The sequence below is a fragment of the Annulohypoxylon maeteangense genome, assembly GCF_022496945.1.
Source record: "Annulohypoxylon maeteangense strain CBS 123835 unplaced genomic scaffold GGS22scaffold_15, whole genome shotgun sequence".
Lineage (NCBI taxonomy): Eukaryota > Fungi > Ascomycota > Sordariomycetes > Xylariales > Hypoxylaceae > Annulohypoxylon > Annulohypoxylon maeteangense.
The window spans coordinates 92,644-117,618 of NW_025953262.1; the positions used below are offsets into that span (position 1 = coordinate 92,644).

At 48.2% G+C, this 24,975-nt stretch overlaps 5 protein-coding genes across 5 annotated transcripts; 1 reads left to right on the top strand and 4 right to left on the bottom strand.

Annotated features, from left to right (window-relative positions):
- On the bottom strand, positions 1-3,812 carry GGS22DRAFT_169344 (plasma-membrane proton-e). The gene is made up of 5 exons (XM_047962309.1): positions 3,065-3,812; positions 2,918-2,997; positions 2,599-2,865; positions 434-2,534; positions 1-372 (listed from the first exon to the last, which is right to left on the bottom strand). The coding sequence occupies exons 1-5, from the start codon at positions 3,351-3,353 to the stop codon at positions 326-328; spliced, it is 2,784 nt and encodes a 927-aa protein (XP_047816254.1). The 5' UTR covers positions 3,354-3,812; the 3' UTR covers positions 1-325.
- An 8,497-nt stretch (positions 3,813-12,309) lies between these two features.
- Positions 12,310-13,918, bottom strand: GGS22DRAFT_43801 (mitochondrial carrier). Its single transcript, XM_047967088.1, has 3 exons — positions 13,484-13,918; positions 12,729-13,401; positions 12,310-12,647 (listed from the first exon to the last, which is right to left on the bottom strand). Exons 1-3 carry the CDS (start codon positions 13,716-13,718, stop codon positions 12,593-12,595), a joined length of 963 nt encoding a protein of 320 aa, XP_047816255.1. The 5' UTR covers positions 13,719-13,918; the 3' UTR covers positions 12,310-12,592.
- A 510-nt stretch (positions 13,919-14,428) lies between these two features.
- On the bottom strand, positions 14,429-16,922 carry GGS22DRAFT_169358 (citrate synthase-like protein). The gene is made up of 4 exons (XM_047962310.1): positions 16,482-16,922; positions 16,352-16,416; positions 16,092-16,285; positions 14,429-16,039 (listed from the first exon to the last, which is right to left on the bottom strand). The coding sequence occupies exons 1-4, from the start codon at positions 16,599-16,601 to the stop codon at positions 14,997-14,999; spliced, it is 1,422 nt and encodes a 473-aa protein (XP_047816256.1). The 5' UTR covers positions 16,602-16,922; the 3' UTR covers positions 14,429-14,996.
- A 1,267-nt stretch (positions 16,923-18,189) lies between these two features.
- Positions 18,190-21,350, top strand: GGS22DRAFT_43903 (uncharacterized protein). The gene is made up of 8 exons (XM_047967091.1): positions 18,190-18,458; positions 18,513-18,536; positions 18,613-18,728; positions 18,797-19,263; positions 19,323-19,615; positions 19,665-20,096; positions 20,159-20,409; positions 20,463-21,350. Exons 1-8 carry the CDS (start codon positions 18,384-18,386, stop codon positions 20,971-20,973), a joined length of 2,169 nt encoding a protein of 722 aa, XP_047816257.1. The 5' UTR covers positions 18,190-18,383; the 3' UTR covers positions 20,974-21,350.
- GGS22DRAFT_43895 (uncharacterized protein) lies at positions 21,152-23,307 on the bottom strand. Its single transcript, XM_047967090.1, has 4 exons — positions 22,696-23,307; positions 22,339-22,610; positions 21,899-22,269; positions 21,152-21,843 (listed from the first exon to the last, which is right to left on the bottom strand). Exons 1-4 carry the CDS (start codon positions 22,992-22,994, stop codon positions 21,331-21,333), a joined length of 1,455 nt encoding a protein of 484 aa, XP_047816258.1. The 5' UTR covers positions 22,995-23,307; the 3' UTR covers positions 21,152-21,330.
- Between the last annotated feature and the right edge of the window lie 1,668 nt (positions 23,308-24,975).

Genomic DNA, 24,975 nt, shown 5'->3' on the forward strand with positions numbered 1-24,975 from the left:
TTAAAAATTAATGCATATACATTGAAAGCTATCATAACTAGACTTTAAAGACATGCAATTACATAACTCAGCTTCACATAAGACATGCCGGGTATTTGGTATTTTTTTCATTCTTATTAAGCCTAAGAGACGTGGGTATGACATAACCGAAGGCCTATACGCCGTGGTATTTCAGTTTACAAGAAGGAAATGATGTGAACAACCAAGCCTGTCCGGAGAATATGTCTATAGACCGAAGGGCAATAGTATGTACCACCGATTAGGACTGATCCCTGGTGACAATGGCCACCTAGGGTGCGGCCGTTCGGTTTCATCCGGGGATGATCTATTGGGACTTCTCGTGCTGGGTGGAGACACGTTGGAGAGAGACAACTATGAAACGCGTTAGCTAGAAATCCATCTAAAACTTTAAATCGACTTAATTGAAACTTACCGAAATCTTCGAGAGATCTCTGCTTTTGGCTGCCCTTGGGGGACTTGCCGTGCATGAGGTTGTCGAATCCAACGCTGTCCTGGAGGATGTAGTATACACCTCCCATGATGCAGAATACACCGAAGGAGAAGATCCAGATACGGACAACGGCGACGATGTGGGTAAGGGCGCCGTGCTCGAAGAAACCCCAGATCGTGAAGCAGGTAGCGAGGATATCAACGAGAAGGATGGCGCCGGTAAGTTGCCACGAGGGGATCGACGACCAGAAGGGACCGTTGGCACGAGTGATGAAGATAAGCCAGTTCTCAGTGAGGGAGATCTCAAGGAAGAGGACCTCGTCCATGTTACCGTTGTTCTGGACAATACCACCGTTCTCGCCCTGAGCGTACATGGTGGTGACAGTAATCCAGGTACCGACAGCAAGGACGACACCGAGGAGGACAGACATACCCCAGAGCTTGGGAAGGTTCCACTTGACGGGGCTCATGGAGTACGGGGCGTTGTCGTAGGCAATAGCCAGAGTAGCGACGTCAGCGAAGATGGCAATGAAGACGACAAGCTCAATGTTGAGCGAGCGGTTCAGGATCGCGATCCACAGACCAAGGTAGATCTCTAAGTGAAGAGAAAGAGCGATACGGTAGACGACGTAGGCGTACATACGGTGGAAGATCTGTCGAGAAGTCTTGAGGGCATCGATAATAGCACCAAGACCGGGGGCAAGGAAGACAATATCGGCGGCAGATCGGGCAGCGTCGGAGGCACCCTCGACAGCAATACCGGTATCAGCCTTCTTTAGCGAGGGAGCATCGTTGACACCATCACCAGTCATAGCAACAAGGTAACCACGCTGTTGTAGAATCTCGACGACGTTGTACTTGTGTTGGGGGAAGACCTCAGCGAAACCATCAGCAGCCTCAACGAAATCGTAGACCTCAGAGCCGGGCATGTCACCACCACCACCGAGACCAAGGCGCTCAGCGTTGTAGACATTAGTACCGAGACCGAGTTGACGAGAAGTTTCACGAGCAATACCGACGGCATCACCAGTCAACATCTTGATGGAGAGACCGAGACGCTTGGCTTCGTTGATGGTGCGGGCAGTATCGTGACGAGGGGGGTCAGAGCAAGGCATAATACCGAGGATTTCCCAAGCACCCTCACCACGCTTGCGGGCAACACCGAGAGAACGGAAGCCACGAGTAGCGAATTCAGCAACCTTGTTCTTGTAGGCCTGGTCAATTTCCTCAGGGATGGGGTGGTCTTCCTCGACGGTCTTGAGGACGAACAGAGGGGCACCCTTGACGCAAGTAATGTGTTCACCTTGGGGAGACTCGACAACAGCAGTAACCTTCTTTGAGACAGGGTCGAAGGGGAAAAATTCCTTGACAATGTACTTGGATAGAACACCCTTGGCACGAGGATAGTACTTGAGCGACTTGAGGAAAGCCTTGTCAATGGCATCCATACCCTTCTTCTTGCGGCTGGCAGCGAGACAGGCAGTAAGCATGAGGTCCTCGGGGTCAACACCAGCGACAGTGAAAGGCTCAGCGAGAGAGAGCTTGTTCTTGGTCAAAGTACCGGTCTTGTCAGAGCACAGAATTTCGACACCAGCAAGAGACTCGATGGCAGAGAGCTTCTGAACGATAGCCTTCTTCTTGGCAAGATAGGCAGCACCGACAGCCATTGTGGTAGTGACGACAGCAGGAAGACCAACGGGAACACCGACGATAGTGATGGCCAAAGTGAAACGAAGAATGTCGACAATGGGGTTGGATCGGTAGAAAGACGAAACCCAGACAATCAAGAGAGTGAAGACAACCAAGATCAACAAAACAGTACCAATACCGTTAAGAACCTCAGTGAAGTGACCAGTTCCGGCAGAAGCCTGGTTGACGAGAGCAGCAGCACGACCGACAAAGGTGTTGTCACCAGTAGCGGTAACAACCATGAAGGCCTCACCACGCTTGACAGCAGACGAAGCGAAACATTGGTCACCCTTATGCTTGTCAACGGCAAGAGATTCACCAGTGATGGCAGACTGATCGACTTGTAGGAAGGCATCGTCAGTGACGATTCGGCCGTCAGCGGGAATAATGGTACCCTGTTGATTTACTGTTAGAGAATTGCGATATTATTGATTTCATAGCGCAGGGAAAATCACTCACCTCCTCAACTTGGAGGATATCACCAGGGACAACTAGAGGAGCCTCAACTTCCTTGAGGGTACCGTCACGGAGGACAACAGCCTTAAGGGCGAGAGTCTTCTTCAATTCGTCGACGATAGAACCGGCCTGGAATTCTTGGATGAAACCGACGCAGGCGTTAAGGAGCAACAAGGCGCAGATGACACCGAAGTCGACCCAATCTTCTAAACCAGCAGCAAGGACGGCAGCAGCCTCCATAACGAATTGAATAGGACCAATAAAGAAACCCTATGATCAGGTTAGCGAAAATTAAATTGTTAGAAGAATGGGGAGAACTCACGAAGAACTTGAGGATTAGGTTTTCCTTCTCCTCCTTCATTTGGTTGAGACCATACTTGCGACGACGGTTGGTGACCTCAGCTACGGAACAATTAGTTTTCTAATTCGACGCGCTCCGACCGTGACATAAATGTCGGTTCAAGCTTACCTTCCGTAAGACCGACACGAGTATCAGTCTGGAGCATCTCTTCGGGAACAACGCGACCAGTACCGCCGGGCTGTCCATCACCTTCCTCCTCATCGTCGAATGCGTTTCCGTCCTGAGACTCGAGATCCTCGATCAAGGCGTCGATGTCCTCATCCTCTTCTTCTTCCTCGCCCTTAGTAGTCTTGGCCGGGGCGGGGTCCTCGATACGGTGAGCTTCCTTTTCATCAAACTTGCCCGACTCTATATTGGTGTGAAGCGCCGGCGCGGCGGCATTGTTGGACTCAGCCATGGCGGCGAGCTTCTAAGACTGACAACCAGAGAGATAACCCAGATGTCGAATTGAATAGATGTGCGGATAAAGGACTGAGTCCGGTGAAATTATTAATTACTCCAGGTTAGGCGGGCAGAGAAATCGACAATAGGATCGACTGGAATGCTGATTAGGTTTGGTTGTATAGGTGACTGAAGATGTATTGGTGAAGGTGAGGTCGTGGGGGAGATAAGATGGACGACGTTCAGACTAATCACACAGAGGGGGAGAAGAGGGGAGATTTTGGGCGGAAGGCACCACGGACGACCTTGGGAGGAATTGACAAGCCAGAAGAGCCGTAACCAAGTCTTCAACGTGATGAGAAGAAGGAGAGAAAGCGCGTTCAATGTGGGCGACCTTTTTCTTTAATAAGTCGTGGAAAACAGAGCGAGAAGAGCAAGAGCTAATTCCGACAAGTGGGGCCTTCGTCAACCAAGCTTCCAGTGGCTCCAATGGCTCACCCCAAGCATGGAAGTATCGGTACAGCGCAATACAGTGTGGGTTGTTCCTTCCGTTTGTTTCCACCAATTCCACTTTTTTATATCCAATACATCCCTATTGGCCAAGCCAGGAGGACCTTCGCAATACTACAAGGGTACTTATATCTTTATTTGACTTATTTTCTAGGTATGCGGATGTACGTATGGTATCAACGCGCGAATTTTACAGTTGCAGATATTATTATATTTCAGATTCGTTAATGTGTACATGCCTAGCAAGTTAAGTTCTACCTAAGATATGATAATTTGGACATTCAATCTACCTTATGTACGGTATTAAGTAAGTTATTGAAGTATGAATACATCGTGCATCACTTCAATACCTAGTACATTCATGTAGTAGATACTATCAGCAAATATCTAAGCCCATAGCTCAAATCAGCAACTTAATCCTCCGTCTCATGTCAAGAACTTCAGTCACGAATTGAACTCTAAATTGTTAAGCTCAAGGGTTTGTTTACTTACATGGAGCCAAATAGAGCCAAGTTTACCTAAGCTACCTAGGTAATTCTTTCGGGAAATTGCTTCTATGCACATCAGTACTCAAGGATTAAAGGTACGACGCATGCCGCATAAAATTAGTGTGCGGCCTTGTACTGTACCTACGCTAAGATGTCTAACCTACCGAATTGGGTTAAGCTTTGTTATTTTACTGGACGCAGAAAGTCGCCACAGTGTGACTCGGTCCCTGCAGGGCCCACTATCCGGTACCTGGACAGCAGGGACTCCACATCCCATCTCCAGAGCAAGAGCACTTTGCACCCATGAACTCTCTGATCTTGCGGGAATTACTCGATTGCTCCCAAGATGCTGACAAGACAGACAAGCGCACCGACTTTTCTATTCGTCATTTGTAGTCAAAGCTTAGAGAAAAACATCGCGGAAGATATCGCTGAAGCTGTAGACCCATCTATTCTATTCAATTGACTAATTTTAAACTATTTTTTGCCTATCCCGATGCGACGGCTGGCACGGGAATAGCTCTGATCTAATTGTTTTGGTGAGAGTTTTTTTTTTTTTCTGCTGATTTCCAGGCTCATCCCAAATCAAGATTCCACGAGCTCTGCATTCGGGAAGCACGGTTACTCCTCTAGGTCCTTAGGCTTATGCGAGGGCTGTTAACCATTGACTGGGACCACCCATGCTTTGGCTCATGTTAGCCTTGCACAGTGTCAGCTCGCGCAATGTCGTCAGTTAATAGCGAGTCAGTGCGCCCTGTTACTGTGCCTATGCAACCCTTATCCACCCATCCATACAATCCATACAAATCCATCTGCACTTGAGTCTGCATACTGCAAAGCAGCAGAGATGCTAGACAGGCCTGTCGGGCTAGTCAGCGGTACGTACAGAATGGGTAACCCAGGTACTTTCCCTATCTACGTAGCAACAGCTAACAGCTTCAACTACCAGCATTATGAGCCATTTTCCATTCAACGAGGCTGCTATCGAAAACGGAAAGGCGCTGGAACCCACAAGACTTTGCCGATCCTGCTAAGACCAAGTTGTACCTGGAGCTTCTGTTTCATTAGAGCATGCCATGCGATAATATGGTATTTGCTATTGAACGCTTTCCCAAGACCGCAAGACCGCCTTTGCGAGATCCAGAAAACGCCCAGCCTGCCAGACCATCCCTATTAACCGACAATCGTCATTGTCTAACGTGGAGAGCCCATAGGTACCATCTACCGGCGACCTGCCAAATGCGGGTTTTTTATCGTTCCTGCACAGCTGCAATCCTGACCTGTGCTATGTGCTATGTACCATGAACGGAAACTATGAACGGAGCTTCAGGGCATCAGAGCGCGCGACTAGGGCTGCTAGGGGACGCGAACCATCCTGCCATCGAAAGCCAGACTGAGCAGCCAGGCAAGCGTAGGAAGTTAAAGTCAACCCACCGCTGGATCATTAGCAGCCACTGGATCACTAAACACGACGGGTAACGATGGTAGCAATCCTACCTGCGACTCTGGCGTGTGTGGCTTACTTTTCATACGTCATGGGGGACCACAGGATCAATCCCGCATTTTACCAACATTGAATCCTGCACTTCCATACCCCAGCGCCCGGCTAAGAGGTCACAGACCACCCGGACGGTAGTACAGGTTGATACGTAGATGATGTTAGATTTTTAGTAAAAAAAAAAAGTTTTTTTCTGTCCTCGCGGCACCCTCTACACCGACACGCTCCGGCAAAGGAGACCCAGGAGACCTCGGTGAAAGGCAAAAAGAGCCATTTGGCCTGCCGCAATTTCTCGGATGGAGATTCGCTCGGTATGGCCGCTGCTCCACCAAGCTTGTCCGCTTGGAGTCTCGTGGCCACCGTCCAGTCTACACCCGACATCCGCCTATTAACCCTTCCTTAGCAGCTAGGTACGGGGCGTCTTAGTCTCAGGGAGCGGACGGGCCAACAACCTTAATGCTTTGGAATGGCAATGGCCTCACGCTACAGCTATCTGTTTCCAAACCTGCGAGTGAGGCGGAACAGCTAGATCTGAAGAGATCGACCAAAGGCCTTTTTTCGGTCATCGGCCATCGGCATCTTCGCCATTATTACTATCGAAAACGATTATTTGCCTCGCTCGTCGTCGCTAAAGAATGGAGAATGATTAGATGAAACCCCATCCCCTATTCGGTCATCTCGTATGCCCTCGTCTTCGTCTAGACACATTTTATCTCAAACCCGCCGTAAGTTCGGATAGGGAGAATACCAATGTACGAAGTAGCAAGCCACATAATACACTATACATGCCATATATCACTCACCGTAAGGCAAGTAGTCGCGTGGGCAATCATAAACTTATCATTACTATTACATAGTTATGCATCCGGACCTGGATCTGGAACCCTTACTTGGACGAGTTCGCCAATCACGTTCGCGGCAAAAAGTAATCTCGAAAATCGGGATTCGTGCAGACTAGGATGTAGCTCGGCCAGGTGTGCGTGATTGCGCTAAAATGCCAGAATTGCCTCGCCGTTTGCGGGCGACTGGATTCAGGATAGCCGGAGAACGTGGGACTTGGGACTTGGTGTGGTAGCAAGAGTGCCAAAGGACGGTGCGGCTATGATGGAATTATACTGTGAGGATCCGAGGATCGAGCCGCTCGTGTCGCTAAAAGATTTTCCCATTTCGCGGCCCCCGTTCGAGCTGCTATCAATGGTCAATGGCTCTAATTCGGACATTATGTGGTTCCTTCCAGGACGTAATTTATGATTTGTTTACCTAGGAACGAGTTAGCTTGGGGGGGTCTCTGCTACGATATGGGGGTCCTCGACTAGTCTTAACAGACTCCACGGGGAGAGCTTTTCCTAACAAGTATTCTATTCCCGATATTCGATACGCTCGTGTCTCCGAGCGGCCGAACTGCGCTCTCGCTTCTTGCTGTCGCGCCGCTGCCACTCGCTTCAAAAAGGGTCAATTGTCATTCTAGCCTCGTTGCCTCGTTGCCTCGTAAAATTCGCCTTATCTTCCATTTCATGCGAAACCATTGTCCACGTCTCCTCCCGCTCCTTAGCCGTTCCTCGGTCCGCGCTCATCGTGGGTGTACACCATGCAGTACCTTATCATTTCCCACAGGCTACGAATCAGATCCTACCAGTATCCTCTGTGATACCTACATATTCGACATGGTAGCAAGACGCCGGAAGCGCCTGTGCGCGTTTAAGCAAGGATGCGATGCAGGCAACTTGACGATGAAACCCGGCTATAAAAAGCTTGGTTCTTTGGCTCTTTGTTGAAACAATCTATTAACCAGGACCGTACAGTAAACATTTCATTACATATCATTGTTTACTATTTTGAAATGCCTCATCTCGAAACCGCCGTTGGATGCGCCCATGTTATATCACAACATATATGAGTCTTTTTCTTCTATCCTTTATTTCTCGCGCTTACTCATACCGCCTACGAGGTCCGGGTACATCCTTGAACCCCAAGAAAGAAAGAAAAGGAAAAAGGTTTCCCGCCTTAGTGGTTCAGGGTCTATATTCGCGCGAGCCTTATTATTTTGTTACCTGTTCTAGAAGCTCGACAAGAACTAAGGTTGACTAGAACAGCATTCTAAGTTCAGTCGTCGGATGCAAGAAGGGTTCAACGTAGCGTCTTTAGTTATTTAGTTCTTTAGTTCATAGATTGACTTCAGGTAGATTCCGAGGCAATGGCTCTGCTAGTAAGATGGAAAAGCTTTTTAGGACGCCGTCGCGTTGGTATTAACTCTAGACTGAACTCGACCTCGCTCGTTGACGACAGTCCGCGCGGCTGTTTAAATCCGCGTATAGAGAATGTGACAGGATGTCTAGAACCGACCCAAAGTCAGGGCAGCCAACATTGAAAGCTTATCGAGGCTAGCAAGTGTCCTTTTCTTGGCTTGGCTCGCCCAAAGGGTTCTGGCAGATCTGGTTGTGCGATTTCTCCGCCGCCAAGATGATGTTTCCCACCTAGCGTGCACATCCGCTCATAGTCTTGGGTAGGCTGGTCAGGTACACGATGTAGTACGGTACATTTACATGCCACCCTAATATGGTATGTATACGTAGAACCAAACTTGAGGCAATCGTGGCGGACATCTGACATGTATGTACATAAATAGGTGTATACTCTTACCTAGCGTCTTGGTGAGCGCAACTACCCGAACTTGTGTTCTCGAGAAAAAAGACAATACAGTGTCCTGTTTACGGTCTTGTACGCTATCGAAGGTATCGAAAGTAGAGTTGATAGACCTCATCAGACAAAGTCGTCTTGGCACGTACATTTGCGCGTCATGCCAAGCGACCACAGAGATGCCACTGATGCCACAAGAATGCCCTAACGACTTTTATTAGCTTGACGGTTCCCTTTCTCGGCCATCGGGATCGTATAGTAATGTTCCTATATTTTTTAGAAACAAATAAACCATACGTATCAGAAGCTTGGCTCTGGGCTTTCTTGGGCGCGCGTCGCTCATCCCTCTTCCCTCCTCCGTTATCAATAGGAAAGTATTTTCCCATTCTGCCATTCTGCCCTCTCATACATAGCAGCACGTACTATGTAGCGGCGTAAAGTTTGTTCAGCCAAGACTTGTCGCGAACGACGCGACGATCTGCCCTCTTCGCGGAGGCGACGGACCCTTTTTTTATCTTCGAATTTCCTTGGCGCGAACTCGCTACATCGTAATGAAAAAAGGAGCAAGCAGCAGACGGATGCGTCAGAAGATTGTGCCCAGACGGCGCGACTGGGCAGGCGCCGCAGGGCCAAGATTATAAGCAATAAATAATAATACGACACCATAATAGCTAGTACAATAAGATGTACCGAGGCCTAGGCTAAGCATGGCGTTTTGCGACATTGAGACACCGAGATGATAGTAGAAAGGAAGAGAGAAGTATTGTAACTTGTAAGTAGGTCAGAACCTAAATCGTACATACATACCACACACACACACACACAATAGTAGATCCATTAGTCGGACATAAATAGCAACTGTAGAATTGCCGACAGGACAGCCTCGATCCAGGCGAGCTGATCCTGCGCTCCCCGTCAATCAGGCTATCTATCGGTAGAACTCAGGGGGAAGGAAAAAAGAAGAAGCCAAGACCTGCCCGTCCAACCCCCCAAAGGTTTGTCACCACGAGCCGGACTTACGTAAACCGAAAGGCGGTCCATCCGATTCGCCCTTTCGCTCCTGTGCATCTATCGCAGGAATAACGTACGGGCCGCGTCGGGCTCGGCAGGGGGGACCAACGATCGGTTTCTGGTTCCCCGGAATGCCCCCGTGGTTGACCATGCGACTACCGTCGAAACTACATGCCTATCCCCATTCCCTCCACACTGGGGTAGGCAGGAGCTGGGAGGGATAAGGAACTTGGAAAAAGGGCAGGCGCGGCGTGACGAACGGATGCTGGCGCCTGCGTTCCCTACCTTTTTCCCTGCCCTTTCCCTGACTGATTGCCTGACCTTGTTTTTCCCGTCTGCGGTCGAAGCTTCGTTGTCGGTAGGGATGGATGGGTATGTCATAGGTGGGCCCCGCCGCGACGGCGGTAATGGCGATGCGCGGCAGCCCGTTGGGTCATGTGGCGCTTGACCGCCAAAGCCTCCTTTCTTACGACCACGGATGACGACCGCTTCTTAGCAAACAAACCTACCACAAGGTTGCTTTTCCAGATTATTCTTTTCTCTTTCTTCTTTTTTTATCGAAGTGTTGTATGTGAGATGTCACCGACGTCAGTTTATGCCTTACGTGTGCCATGGAATGCGACCGCATAGATTAACGGCTTCGCCAGCCTTAGACGCCCAAGACGTAGGTAGGTCTGTAGGTAGCCAATGCATCGGCCCGTCCCCCCACGGAGATCACTTGAGCAATCGTAGACCGGCTCGGTGTCCAATGGTATGGCTTATGACTCCCGGTATATTGATAAACCGACATATGATTCAGACACCGTCACTCGGGATGCGTTTAATATCAGGCACTGATGTTAACCTAGCATTGAATGGAACTCACGCATATGAGTACCGACCTGAGAGGGGTAGTAGTTAACGTCAACTTATTCGTATATAACGCGATTACATGTGCATTGGTGACATGGTGAGCGATTTTCCCGAATGCAAGTCTTTGGGGGCGCATGGCCACGATCGTTCTCGAACTTCCATGCATGGGGGTCAACCAGCAGATGATAGAATAATTCTTGGCTAGCATATCCCGAAACAGGCACCTGACGATTGAAAAACAACTCATACTTTTTGAGTCTTTAGGTATATCGATATGTTCATATCATTGGCTATAGGGAATATGTAGACTTTCTAGCTCAGACACTTGAATAGAGTGGTTTTCGTAACTTCTCACTTACTTTATGTAGTTCCTACATATGTTGAAGACAACACCATAGCTTACTTCAAGCTTTTGAATATGAACGTATGATTACTAGGTACCTATCAGCTCTGGAGTCAAGTCAATAATATCAATTTTGGTCCAATTCCAGTTAGCTTGTTCATTAATCTGTTGGTAAGCCAGATTTGATCATGTATCGTATGTTGTAGAAAGCTTGTATTCATGTTAGTCTTTAAATGGCTTTACATTTACAACCTCAACTCTTTTCGTTTTATATCAATAGTTTTAATGACTTGGGACATATTCGTGTCTACCTACTAGAGCTATACCTCTAATATTCTCAGTCACACACGATAGTATGAGATCATAACATTCTGGGCTCAATATGAATTCAGCTATTGAGATCATACGACACGTAGAATATAACGAATTACGAGTCGGCCCACGTACCACAAGAGGCACAGTCCCAGATGATATGTAACATGGACAAATGTGAAAGATGAGATATTATCATACCAGCCAATAAACTACCTTATACATGCTTCTTAGTAGAGAGATCACCGATAAGTATAGATCTGTAGATCAAAGCTATACAGCTCGTGACTGCTGAATGAGGTGATATCTCATTAAAGGGAAACGGCGATTCCTAGAGTGTCCCCATCAGAAACATGGGCAATCTCACTCGTACAACGCTGCCACAGCTTCCAGAGTATGAGAAGGACTCATGTACGTGCCGCATGGGACGAAAGTATTGAAGTCTCTCTACGATGTTCCTATCCCAATATACGAATTCCTTCATGCAGTACGCTATAGGCAGTGCCTGAGATCGCCACCTGCGGGGACAGACATCGAAACAAACCTCAAAGCCACTCCGCCGTTACGAATACCTACAGTTCCATCGGGCGTCTCGTCTCTCTGATGATCGTAATCCTTCAAGCAGAAACTTGCACTGTATTCGAAGTTCCTGTACATAGTCCTCTCATCCACAACATCGAAACCAATACTCAAGCTAGATAGCCTCACGTAAGTACCACACGAAGCCAGAACGAACCAGAATTCTTCCTGCCCATAATCCTCCAACCTATGCCACTGAAACTCCCCGTCCGGTACTCAATAACCCTAGCCCAAGCCCATCTAGCCAGAACTGTATTACTACAGCCCGCCAAGGCTGACATACATAACCAAACCAAACCCACACATCGACAGATCCCAGCTATTTTAAGCGCAAGCAACTCTCCAACAACCGCGAGGATCTCCAACCCGCATATCGCAAGAGCCGAGCGGAGAAACAAGCTTCTCCCGATATGGCAAGAATCGAGAACATGCCAAGTCGTGATCGGCCAACGGGGCTAGCTGGCGAGACGGTTGGGTATAGCCTCAAAGGATCCGAAGATCTCACAATCCGGCAGGTGCCAAGTCGAAGAAGAAATCTGGAAGCCTATATCCTAGATTGCAAGTGCCGTGACAGACCGGAGATGACCAGAGGCTTTATAAATTCAATCGTGTAAGTAGAATATGTATGAAAGGGTAATTGAACACTGTATTCTCATTCGACAAATGTTGTTTGGTTGTCTTGATAGGTAAACATATTTCTACTGGTCAATTTGACATGCTGCAGCGATCAATCATATGTAACGTCCATAGGATGGAGCAAAAAATCACGCACAACGTTCGAGAAATGTAGATAAGATGACCCCAAGGATCACAAAAGCCTGTATTGCGATCAGGTCTATGTAGTATAAGTATAATATCGACAACGAGGGTAAAAACGTCGCCGTATGTTAAAACGGGCCACTCAAAAGCTACCTGTAGACGAGGTAAAAGTTAAGATCTATAGGTAGCAAGTACCAGAAATGCAAAATGCACACATTCATCCCATGATCTATCATATCATGAACAGTCATTCCATATAACGCCGCCTAATGCTTAGCAGTGACCTTGTCTCCGGTCAGCTTTTCCACGTAAGTTTTGGCCCTATTTCGCAACTCGTTAGCAATCCAGTTATTCTTTACACCACAGAGAAGATGGAGGGTAGTTAGGGGAGATAACACTTACATATCACCCATAGCCACCATGCAAACCGTCTGCCAAACGCCTAACCCAATACGCGGCATCACGCCACGGTACAATCCCTTGAGACCGTTGCTATCATAAATATACTTGAAAGTGTTGCCGACCGTCATCTTCTTAGGACGGTTGGGATCCTCCTTCTTACTCTGCATCTCAACGCGGATGACCTCGATCGGCTGGTTCCAGGCGGACAAACCACCACCCAGAGCCGAAGCCGTGATCTTCTCTACAACGCTGAGCTTCTCGCCATGCTCCTTGTTGGTGACCCTGCGGATACCCTGCTCGGCAAGACGCGACAAGCCGAAACGAGAACCCCAGTTGGTCATCTGTCGGATGGCGACAGCGTTGACACCCTTGTTGATTCCCCTAATGCCCTCCTTGCGGTAGATATCCATGAAGGTCGCGAACGTGCTTTGAGGTTTGGCGCCGGCCGCAGCCATCTTGTGCTGGGTGATCTCGACCGTCTTCATGCAGGTACAGAAACCCATGGTGGCGTAGGCCTGCGCGACACCGCCGGTCACGCCACCGATGATTCCGCCACCGAACTCCGAAGCGCCGGCGACTCGGGCATAGTATTCGGCTTCGGAGGCGACGAAGAGCAAGACGGCGCCCTTGGTCGAGGCTTCGATCCAGGCCCAGGGAATGAGACCCTGGTAAACTACGATACGAAGACTACGTGTCAGTATAGGTGACATAAAAAGGATACGACATGATGCTGGATTGATATGAGTTCTTCTTACATCCAAGGACACCACCACGGTTCCAGATGGAGCGCAGCGCAGAGGCGAAGGAGTCACCTCGATTGGCGGCGAGATGAGTTTTGCAGACCTCCAAGGGCTGGCCGAGGGTGGTGACCTCAAACAAGTTGAGGCCGGCGCCGAGAAGCAAGTTGGAGAACTTGATGGGCTTCTTCTCAAGCCTGTTGTCCGTCAAGGGGGGAGTAACCCCGGAGGCGGCAGCGGTGGCGGTGGACATCTCAAGCGAGGATCGTTTGACGGAAGGGGGCCTGACCAAGGCAATCGGGTGCTTCTTCGCGGAGAGAGGGTGTCTAAGGACCTTAGAGGAGAGTGTTGATGTTCGAACGGCGTGAGGGATAAAGTTTCAGAAGAAAAAGATGTAAGACGGATTCAAGACGGAATGAAGTCGAAGCAACAAAGTAATTCGGAGTCGGGTGGGTTTTCCGACAAACGATAATCGGATTTTGAGCTTGTGATTGGTTTCGGTGTAGGAATATTCGGATTACCCGTAGGCAAGTAAGCTTGCAGCTGATACCGGGAGTGTGGTCAGCAAAAATCAGGTTCAACAAGCCTCGGACACATGTGGTAATTCTTTTTATTTTAGTCTAACCTAGGCCTATGTCGCCTATGTCGGGCCAATCCAAACGTCTTCTTTGAGGGGTGCGGTAATGGAGTTAATACCTATTAGTATCGCGGATTACCTTATTAGGTACTTTGAGCTGTTGAAAACCCAAGAAGAGGAGACTTCCTGATTTGGTAGAAATTTGACGATGGGGGGTTTACTTGATCAAGATGTTTTTACGGAGTTTAGGATTAGATCTAAATCAACTCAATTTTCCTCTTTATTTTTCTTCTTTTTCTTTTCTTGAGCCACGTAAGGAGGTCTCAGCGCTCTTGCCAAGTTACGTACAGATCGGTTCGAAGTTGTTGGATCTTACCTTCTCAACAATTGCCAAGCTCAGAAGTAAGGATCCCCCTAGATACTCCGCCCGATATTTTTGCGGCTTCCCCCCATCAATCGAATTTGCTAGGGCAGGTTTTATGCTCAACAACCGGACCGGACTTTCCCCAATCTTTCCTTACTATTACTTCAGACCCTTAGACCGTCTACTTTACGCATCCAATACTCATGCGCAATCAATATCGATATCAATTACCGGAACGCCACATATTTGATAACATTGAAAGTCTACGAAGCAAGGTACCTAGCAGCCTAGGTAGGTAATAGTAGGTGTTTCGTCGGTGCCCGACCCTAAAATAAAATTAACTTGGTAATTATCAATTGAAGATAGTAAGCGGAGAGTGTTGCATGTAGTTAACTTTGAATAGCAGCTACCTATACAAAAAGTAATCATGACGCATTATTGTACAAGCACAGCTTTTGGTATCATTAGGAGCATCTCTAATTCAACTCCCCTCATTTGATACACCACTGAGCCCTCAGTAGACCGTTCTATTTCCGTTTGTGAAACATGCTCTTTCAGACCAAAGGAAAAATGCAATCCTTCTCGTTTCCTCATAGCTTCTTAACAATTTCGGCCCACTTAGCAGTAGAGAAACTCTTGGGTCGCTCGATCGGCGCGCCGACCGCACGGTCGATAATCAGTTGGGGTAGGACACCAATGGCACGCGAGACACCGAAGAGGACAGTGTAGTAGTTAGCTTCTGTGAGGCCGTAGTACTGAAGGAGGACACCAGAGTGGGCATCAACGTTGGGGAACGGGTTCTTGGTCTTTCCGTGCTCGGTTAGAACCTTGGGGGCGATCTTGTAAACTTGGCTGACAAGCTGGAACATGGGGTCGTTGGGCATCTTCTCCAGGGCGAACGTGCGCTGGGCGGTGTATCGGGGGTCCGTCTTGCGGAGAACAGCGTGGCCGTAACCGGGGACAACCCTGCCGGAGTTCAGCGTAGACCACAGGTATTCGGTGATCTTCTCGTCGCTGAGATCGTCGCCAACGGTCTTCTTCATCTCAGTGAGCCAGTTCAGGACTTCCTGGTTGGCAAGACCGTGTAGAGGACCAGCGAGACCATTTAGACCAGCGGCCAGTGACAGGAAGGGGGAGCTGAGAGCACTGCCGACAAGGTGGGTCGTGTGCGCGCTGACGTTGCCACCCTCGTGGTCGGTGTGGATAGTCAAGTACAATCGTAGGAGCTCGATGAAGTCCTTGTTCTCACCAAAGCCGAGCTGGTTGGCAAAGTTGAAACTGTAGTCCTTGTCGCCCTGGACAGCCGCAACCTTGCCGCCCTTGAAAACGTTCTGGTAGATGCGAGCAGCGATGGTGGGCAGCTTAGCAATCAGGTCCATAGAATCTTCGAATGTGTATCCCCAGTATTCCTTCTTGTTGATACCCTTGGCGTAGGCCTTGGCAAATGACGAAGTGTGCTCAAGAGCAGTGACAGCGAGCGAGAATTGGGCCATCGGGTGTAGGTCGGTAGGGCAGCGGTCGATCAGCTCCTCAACGAACTTGGGGATATCGGATCGGGCAGCCCATTCAGCAGATAGGTCACGAACCTGTTGCTCGGTCGGGACCTCGCCAGTTAGAAGAAGCCAGAAGAGACCTACGGAGAAAAAGTTAGTACGTGTTATTTTGATTACAAGCTGAGCGCATACCTTCTGGCAGAGGTTCCTTGCCACCGGGAGCTGCGGGGAGAATCTCCTGGCACTCCGGGATCGTCTTGCCGCGAAAGCGGATACCCTCCTCGGAGTCGAGAACTGAACCTTCCCATACTAGAGCCTTGATTCCTCGTGCACCACCGTACACCTGGTCAAGGGTGACCTTGTCTACGACTTTGGAGCCATGCTCTCTATGCGCCGTATCGTGAGCCGTGAATCCCGTGAAAATCAAGTGAGGGGCACGCCGATATACTTACTTTCGTAGGGCCTTGATCTCCTCAATCTTCTCAGGAAGCAGCTCGGCAAAGCGTTCCTTCAGAGTCTAGGCCAATTGGTAAGTTTGGGATGTCGCAGAAATGTACGGAAATTTTTAGAAATTTTGCTGACCTGGCTCTTGGAAGAAGAGTAGCATCGCACAGCGTTGAAAGCTGTGGTGCGGGCTGTGAAAGTAGGAGCCCTTAAGGTAGTTCGGAGAGCGGATGTGCTCAAACGAAGAGAGGCAGCCATTGCGCGAGGTACAGTAGAGAAGAACTGAGTGGTGGTGGTGGTGATGGGAAGAAGTTAGAAGATGTGACAATTCTTCTAAAAAAAGGTTAAAAAAAAGAAGTGATGAAATGCCTCAAGAGCGAAAACTACATAGTACCTAGGGTCGTCCTTACCAAGGTAAATTGACGAGCGACGGACTAGGGGCAGCTTCGGTTGGATGGGGAAGCCGATGAAAAATTTAGTGGTCCCGGCAACTAAAATGACAGTATACGGAGATACTTCATGTCTCGTACCTGCCTACGTCGGCCTACATCGCACCGCATCCTTTCAACTGTTTTTTTTCTTATTTCTCTTTTTTGGCCATTGCCAATTGGGACCGAAGCCTCACCAAAAAACACCACATCAGGTAGAAAGCTCGACCAATGAAATGAGCTTTTGCGGATATTTAGTCTCCGCATATCCGCGCATAAAACCGTCGCAATTGCCTCTTTTCCGACCAGTCACAGCAAGATCCCAGACCTCAAGAGCTTCCCCCCCCCATTTTACATGCAGCTTGATTTTTTAAGGGTTGACGTCAACTTAGCTTCGTAGTTGCACGAGATCATGCCTAACATAATATAAGTAATTGGAAGTAGGTAGATACCCTTAAACTGCGGAGTATTTAGTTCGGTGATATAGTATCCGGGGTTTTGTTTCTTTACAATTCGATATATCAAGTTTTTCTGATTTGATTATTTGCGTAGATATTCAAATATAATGGGTTGAGATGTGATTCCTAGGAGAGATATCAAGTGTTGGTGATGCGAATTGTAGGTATGGTATGGTAGTGATTGTGGTAGCTAAGCGCCCAACCATATATTGCAAAGCTTGGAAGGTCATCTGCTGGCTCGTCGATAGTATCAACCTTATTAGCTTTTTAAAGGGTTGTATGGTAATTGGATATAGTATGTATGAAAATATATCTGTATCAAAGGTACTGTGATGATATTCTATGATCCATATTAACTGTAAATATATCAGATTATCATAGGTATTCTGTCCATACATACCTATTAATAGGGAATTGCTTGAAATAGCTAAAAGAAGCTTAGCCGCAATCTAGCAGTTATGTATACATTCGCTACCGTTTCGACTTCTTTTTCCGTTTCGGTAACAGCCGTCTATATCAACCAATCAGCCGCGATGGTGGCATGAGTCTAGATGGCTCAGCACTCTCCCCTTCTGTTTGCCTTGTTTGCATTGTGACTGCTACTATACGCATAATAGTAATCAAACTTGACGAAATGTGCGGATCTTAGGAGGTTCCTTTCTAGATTCTGGCTCGCTTCGACAAGCTCTTTGAGGAGAATATAGCTGGAATATTCGACGACCTCGATGTATGTAGATAGCGAGGATGACCATGATGTCAAAATACGATCGCCATTGCTTGGCCCTACCATAGAAATCTAACACGTACGCGCGTTCAAAGCATGGATCCACGTCAAATTTTGAGGGTGAGTAGGTAGCATATATATAGGACATTGGCAAGATGAATGAAAACATATGGAAACAATTATATGTTGAAGCTTGTCCGCCGGGGAAACCTTATAAAGGCGGTCCGAGCGTCTTTTGCCAAGCCGGGCTGCCGTCATTTTGACAAAAGTCAGGGGCGGCTCGGCACCCGGGTCTCCGGGGTCCGAGCTGGCTCTCATTGACCTATTAACTCAAATCGCATTCATCTGGACTGACTTCATTTTTTCTCGCGTTGTCGGGCTCTCACCCACCCACCTCCGCGCCATTATTCTGTCGGCTGTCTATCTTACCATGGATACTACTGCGAGCTGCGACGACGGGCCAGGGCCTTCGTCGCCAAGTCCCAACACCTACATTCGACCAGCTGTCAGTATCCTGTCGGGTCGTCAGATCTCACATATCAAACTAACCCGTTCCTAGTGCGATTCCTGTCGTGTCCGTAAGGTACACAGACAGCCCCTTTTACCCCCAAGACGATGTCTTGCCTCGGGTATCCATTGCTTACAAGGTGTGTTTATAGATTCGTTGTGATAGGCAGTATCCCTGCTCTAACTGCGTGAGCGCCAAAATCGATTGCACACTTGTCAATAAGAAGCCTAGGGAGAAACGTACACGAATCCTCGTGACTCCACAGTAGTATGTTCTCATATCCTTTATTCCCTTTGCTCGGTGCTCAGGTAGTTGTAACAATGTACGGTATTTAGTGAGAAAAAGCTTGATCAACTTGACCGCCGTCTTGGGGAAGTCCTCGAGCTTTTACAAGATATCAAAACCGACAGACAACTCAGTGTAACTTCTATGCCCTTGAGGACATCGGCTGGAGCCCGGGTATCGACCGTGTCCTCGTCCGTGTCAAGCCCGTCGAGCTTCGCCACCCAGCCACCGTCTTCGGCCTTGATGGGCGTTGAGGGGAAATCCTCTTTAACAGCCCACTCCGCATTTGCTAGCGACTTCATGCATCAAGTTGCGAGCACCAATCTCCTCCAAAGCTCCAGACCAGAGATGACGGACACCTTGGACGCACTCTCCCATGTTGTTGGCAGTCTGAGAGAGCAGACAGTTGCGAATGAAATGACATATCCTCACGCCCGGTCGGTCCAACGTCGACGCCCATCAGGGTATGAGTTGCCTCCTATCGAAAAGGCAGTTGAGTTGATTCGCATTGCAAGAAGTGAGTGATCAGGTCACCTCATTACCTATTTCTAGTGTGGGAAACTGATAATGTCAAAGGTCAACGCCTAGCAGGAACGGGCCTTATATATGAATTTATATCTATGCAGCATTTCTCGGACGTTTGCCTCCAGGTCTATTTTTCCGATAGCTTCTCCGAGATGGACTTTATTATCGTCAACGCTGGCCTTTATTCCCTCTTCTCTGACTATAGTTATCATACCTCTGCGGAAGAAAAGGAGGTGTATCTTAACGATGCTTACACGTGTCGCGCGAACCTTGAAACAGCACTTGACGGTTTGCCATTGCATCTGCCGGCAACAACGAACGCTATAACAGCTCTCCTATTCGGTGTACGTGGACGCCGACTCATACCCAGCACTGACGTTAACTTGCTTATAGGCTTGGCATGCAATCGAGCTCTCGAAACCCTACCTCGCCTGGGCACTTTCAAGTAAGGCATCGGAGTTATGCCAGACGTTAGGTTATCATAGAATGCCCGACATAGATAATAGCGATAATGCGAAGTTTAAGAAGTTTTTGTTTTGGACTAACTACTTCCTCGACAAGAGTCTATCTCTTCGACTCGGTCGAGCGTCCACCATCCCGGATTGGGATATTACAACACATCGACCTTCAATTAGCGATCCGCACAAAGAGCCAGCTGTAGCTTATTTCGTGCTCTGGGTCGAGGCTGCGCGTTGCCAAGGGAACATCTATGAGCTGCTATACAGTCCCGATGCTGTTGCTCAGCCCGACGACGTCAGACAATCTCGGGCTCAGCTTCTAGTAAACAATCTACAAACGTTGGAACAGGCTACACAAGAAACTCACGTAGGTAGAGAAGCGATTGAAATTTCTATCCGTCTGATTTGTCTGACTTGCAGATCTTTTAGAAAAAATGGATACAAATCTCAAAAGACAACGCAGGCCAGGATCTAGTGAATTTCTTTGCCACCTCCGACGATATTCTTCGGCTGTCACTACTTACTCTGGTCTATCGGGCGGCTCCGCAACAAGCTGGAGCTCTAACAACATTCAGTCCCAACTGTGTTGCGGCCGCCAGAGCCACCCTCGACAGGCACCAAGATTGCCAGGCGATTATGGAGAGGAGCAGTAAAGACTTTCTCCCCACATACGTTCATTGGTACGTAGTACTAGGTCGACTCATCTTTGAACTTTGGAATATTGACGAAATAGGACCCTCCTCTTCGTGCCGTTCATCCCCTTCATTGTTATTTTCTGTCAAGTAATCGAAACCCAAGACAAAGCGGACCTCGACCGACTCGGTGCTTTTGTTACTTCTATCCAACCCGCTGCCGCGGCTTCTGATGCCGCAGATAAGTTGCATCGCCTCTTTGAGGTCCTACAGAGGGTCGCTATTCGCTATGTCGAACTCTCTGCTTCGTACGACGGTCAACCGAAAGCCACCGAACAAATGGACATGTATCTCGAGATGTTAGGCATGTCATCCACAGGGCAGAGCAGTGGCATTGAGCAACACAACCAGGGGTTCACCCACAATCTTGACAACAACTTTGTCTCAGGTAGTGAAGGTATGAGAACAACCGAGGCACAGGCCGGGCCAATTATGACGAATCCAATGATGATTGTAGGGCATGGGGCACAATTAGAAGAATGGTTTTATAATAACCAGGCTCTGATGGAGTCATTCCAAACCTCTAGCCCAAGCTTCCCGAATGAAACTTAGCAACACGACACAGACAAAATTTAAATGCATTAAGACCTCAATATCGTCCACAGCTGTATAATTACCTCAGTAATGACGACGACGACGACGACCTAAGGATATTCGAAGTTATTCGGCGCAAGGATTTTGAAGGTTATCGGTATAGAGCAGATGTCTTGTCATGGACAGCCCATAGCGTGAATGACACTATTAACATATATTCAAACGGATTTCAGGGAAATTTATATTTCATTTATCTCTGGGTTGTTCGGGGAAAGATACTAACGCAAGGGAAAACATAACCTAGCTAACCTGCTCTAACTAATTCAACCTAATAAAAAAAACAAGTCTACGAATAGTTACATCTTCATTGTTGTTTCAAGACGACCCGAGTTGCGTTTTAAGCAACGAGACAAGAGAATCCGACCAACCCGAACTTCTATTGAGGTAGAGAAACACCGAAACAATGGCCGCTCCGAATGCTCCGAAGCCCCAACGAACCCTGATACGGCTAGGTTTCGTTACAGTACCGCTGTGTGGGAGAATGACGCCGCGTCGGTTGGGAAGAGGTAGTCGCTCGATGACGGGGCCGGTCTTGGCATGGTTAAAGGCAAGCCGCATCATTATGCGCTCGCCAAACCAGGGGTATATATAGCAAACGAATAGCCTGGAAGCAAGCGAATCCCTCATAAAGAGGGATGATATTGTACGACCCTGCTCGAGAGCATTTGTGGCGCGGTCGAAACGGTTAGTTTGAACCTCGGCGAAGGTTGCCTCAACCTCCTCTTCTGATGGTTTCGAACTTTGATCCAGTTGTTGCAAGATACTGTTTAAGAGAACTGCCGAGGTCTCGATTGCGCCGTTGCCCCCCTGAGCGCTGTTGGGGTGAACCTTTACTATAAGTTAGCTTCATGCTCTGAGCTGAGGCTTGGGAGCTTAGAGGTACCTTGTGTGCAGCATCGCCAACGGTAATGATTCTCCGGAAATGCCATCGCGCAAAAACGTGCTCCTCGGGAGCAACGAGTGCGGTATGCAAACGATGATTGTAAATATCCCCAAATGTCGTAGTGGCGGTGACTGGATCGTTGAAATGTTGCTCTGCGAGAGTGGTCTCATCGTCCTTCGTGAATCTGGGGATACTACTGCCAGTGGCCTTCTCCATGTCCTGGAATAGAAACCAATAGAGCCGGTTTCCTGGAGCTGAGAGAACCAGGTAATTCCAACCACGGAAGAATGCGCCGATTTGAAAATCTGTACTAGGAAGTGTTTTGGGCCGTTTAGATATGCCGAAGATGCACTTTGAATCTGCTACAAGCCCTGTAGAAAGAATATTAGCGGACTAGTTAGCTCACCATAGGAAAGTAGTCAAAATCCGTGGCTGCGAACCTTGGTCTTCGTCTGGCTGAAATAGCTTGGAACCAGATTCGAGGGCGTTTCGCCACATCTCCTTTCTGACCACACTACGAACTCCATCGGCGCCAACAACGATATCACCCGTGTAAGTAGTGCCATCTTCGGTCTGAACATGTACGCAATTCTCAACACTATCCACGCGAACCACACGTTTACTCGTCAAGATTCTATCTTTTGACTTGAGTTTGTCGAAGAGAACCTGCAAGAGCATCTGTCGATCAATAAAAACCTGAGGATAGCCGGTTCTGCAATACCCTGGTCAGCATATCTTAGCTCGAGAGGTGACTCCTAGGACCTAGGTAAAGGGGGGGGAGGGGAAGGTGGGTGTACTTGTGCTCCAACTGCTCAGAGAAGGTCATGGTCTTTTCTTCACTTAATATCCGGCCATTGGAAAGGCGAAAGTTGGGTTGGTAATAGCAGTCCCCAGACATTTCCCGGATACGGTCATAGCAGCCGATCTGATCGAGGATACGGAGGCTACTGGGAAGGAGCCCCATACTAGCGCCGAGTTGGGGTGCGATGTTGGGGTGTGCCTCGAGAATAAGGTATTCTATACCGAATTTCTCGAGCATGTTGGCCAAAGATAGGCCCGACACACTGCCCCCGACGATGATGACTCTGAATCCCATATTGACTGTCCTTTACAAAAAATTTGTGCTGAAGAATTGTTTTTGAAAGGGTATGGACAAACTGTTTAAGTATGTTTCAATAGATGGGATGACCCATCACAGAGTAACAGCGCCGATGACACATGAGGCCGGAGTCCTAGGTAACTGTCTCCTACCAGAAGAGTATCGTGGTATCACAATACATTAGCCGGGACCCGGAAACCCGGGAACCCGGACCCCGGATAACCTGCCTATACGAAGGCGCCTACACGAAGGCACCATGAGTCTTGTTTTTACTGTTACCTTCCAGTAGGAACCCGACTTAATCGAGTGCCTGGCCGTCAGTGCGCGGGTTGCGACTACGTGGCCGCCTCGGTCGTCCGCCGGCCCCTAAACAATTGTTTGGCGGCGTTTCCCGATGGTTCTCGACGACGAGGACGACACTCCGGTTATTCTTCACGAAGCACATTGACGAAGAGAGGCTGGTTGTGTTTCATCTATATCGTATGATGGCCCTGTATTGGAACGTCGACGGGAAATTGGGATGACCGAGCTCAAAATGATATCTGAATGTGCTTGCTCTGAGCGCTACATCATCAATCATCGAGTCTATGGGTTTCAGCGTGGCACCCCTATTTCTCGCCATCATCAACTTGAAAGCCTACATTTCATAGGACTTCCTCCCATGCTACTGGCTAGATGGGTATGTGTACGCCTCGAAGTGAAAATGGAGAACGCGATAGGCAAGTCTTTCTTGTAGAGCTTATTAGTAGCATCTGAGACAATGATGACCATGCGCACGATCTCCTCCTTGACGCAAATATACGCACGAACTGGGTATGCTATCCAGGATTCGGGACCATCGTTGTTACATATGCGACATGATAGTTTGATTCTCACTGACCTAGGCAATTGAATACCTAGTCCATGCGCTGGGCTTCTAGCAAGAGTAGCCCTACGGCTATCTAAGTATTGATTAACATGATTAGATGGTGACTTAAACTTATCAATAACGGTCATATCTGGTTTGCCGTATCTTTCATTGGAGTATACTTCAGTCAAGAGACAGGCAAGCTGTTTGTATTCGTACCTAGACAGTAAACCATCTTGATATACTAGCATTTCCATAAAACACATTAACATACCTCATTCGAAGACTTTACCAAGGGCCACAAGGCCGTGAACTGCTTCTTTGGATATCTGCCCTCAAGCCAATGATCCAGGAAAGCGCCGAGAACAGGGGTTAAGGGCTATACGATGGCTGCAAGTCTGTCGATCTCGGAAATGACCAGTTTGTCTACCTATCGACTATCCACAATCCGGGAAGCAGGCCGCATTTCGGTTGTCCGCGGAGTGCTTATCGAGAATGACATAACGTATGCGAAGATGTATGAAGCGCAGAAGTAGGATCAAGACATATAAGGGGATACTGGGAGGTATTTAGACTTCCCAAGTCTAGCCTCAGAGCCGAGCCTCCCGGTCCCTCTCCACGTTGCTCTCTTGCTGGTTCAACTGCTAGATAGGCTTGCAGCTCATGTCTTATACTAGAAACCCACTCCCTGCATGCCCACGGTTCGGCGCGTGCTTCTATGGTGGCGGCTGACGAGAGGTCTATTTTACCTCTAAAATGAAAAGAGGTGAGGCTCTGGGTTAATTAGGTCAGGTCGAGGACCTTAACTTCTTCGGCTAAAGCCCGGAACTGAAATTCGGGGGTATTATCCGCGAGTCGCAAGGGCCTTGGGTTTAATATTAGTTTAACACGTAACAAAACGGCATTTACGGACCTACCGTATTGATAACGAAACATCACGTTTATAATTACATATATAATTTTCGTTATCGTCAAGTTATTTCTCAACTATGTATGTACCTAGGTACCTAGGTAGTTTTAAACCTGGTCGAGCGTTAAAGTTTCACCTTTATAAATATTGAACTTTTTAATATTAGTATTAATCTTTGGTACTTGGTACCTAGTTTTTACGCTTAAGAATTAGAACTACTT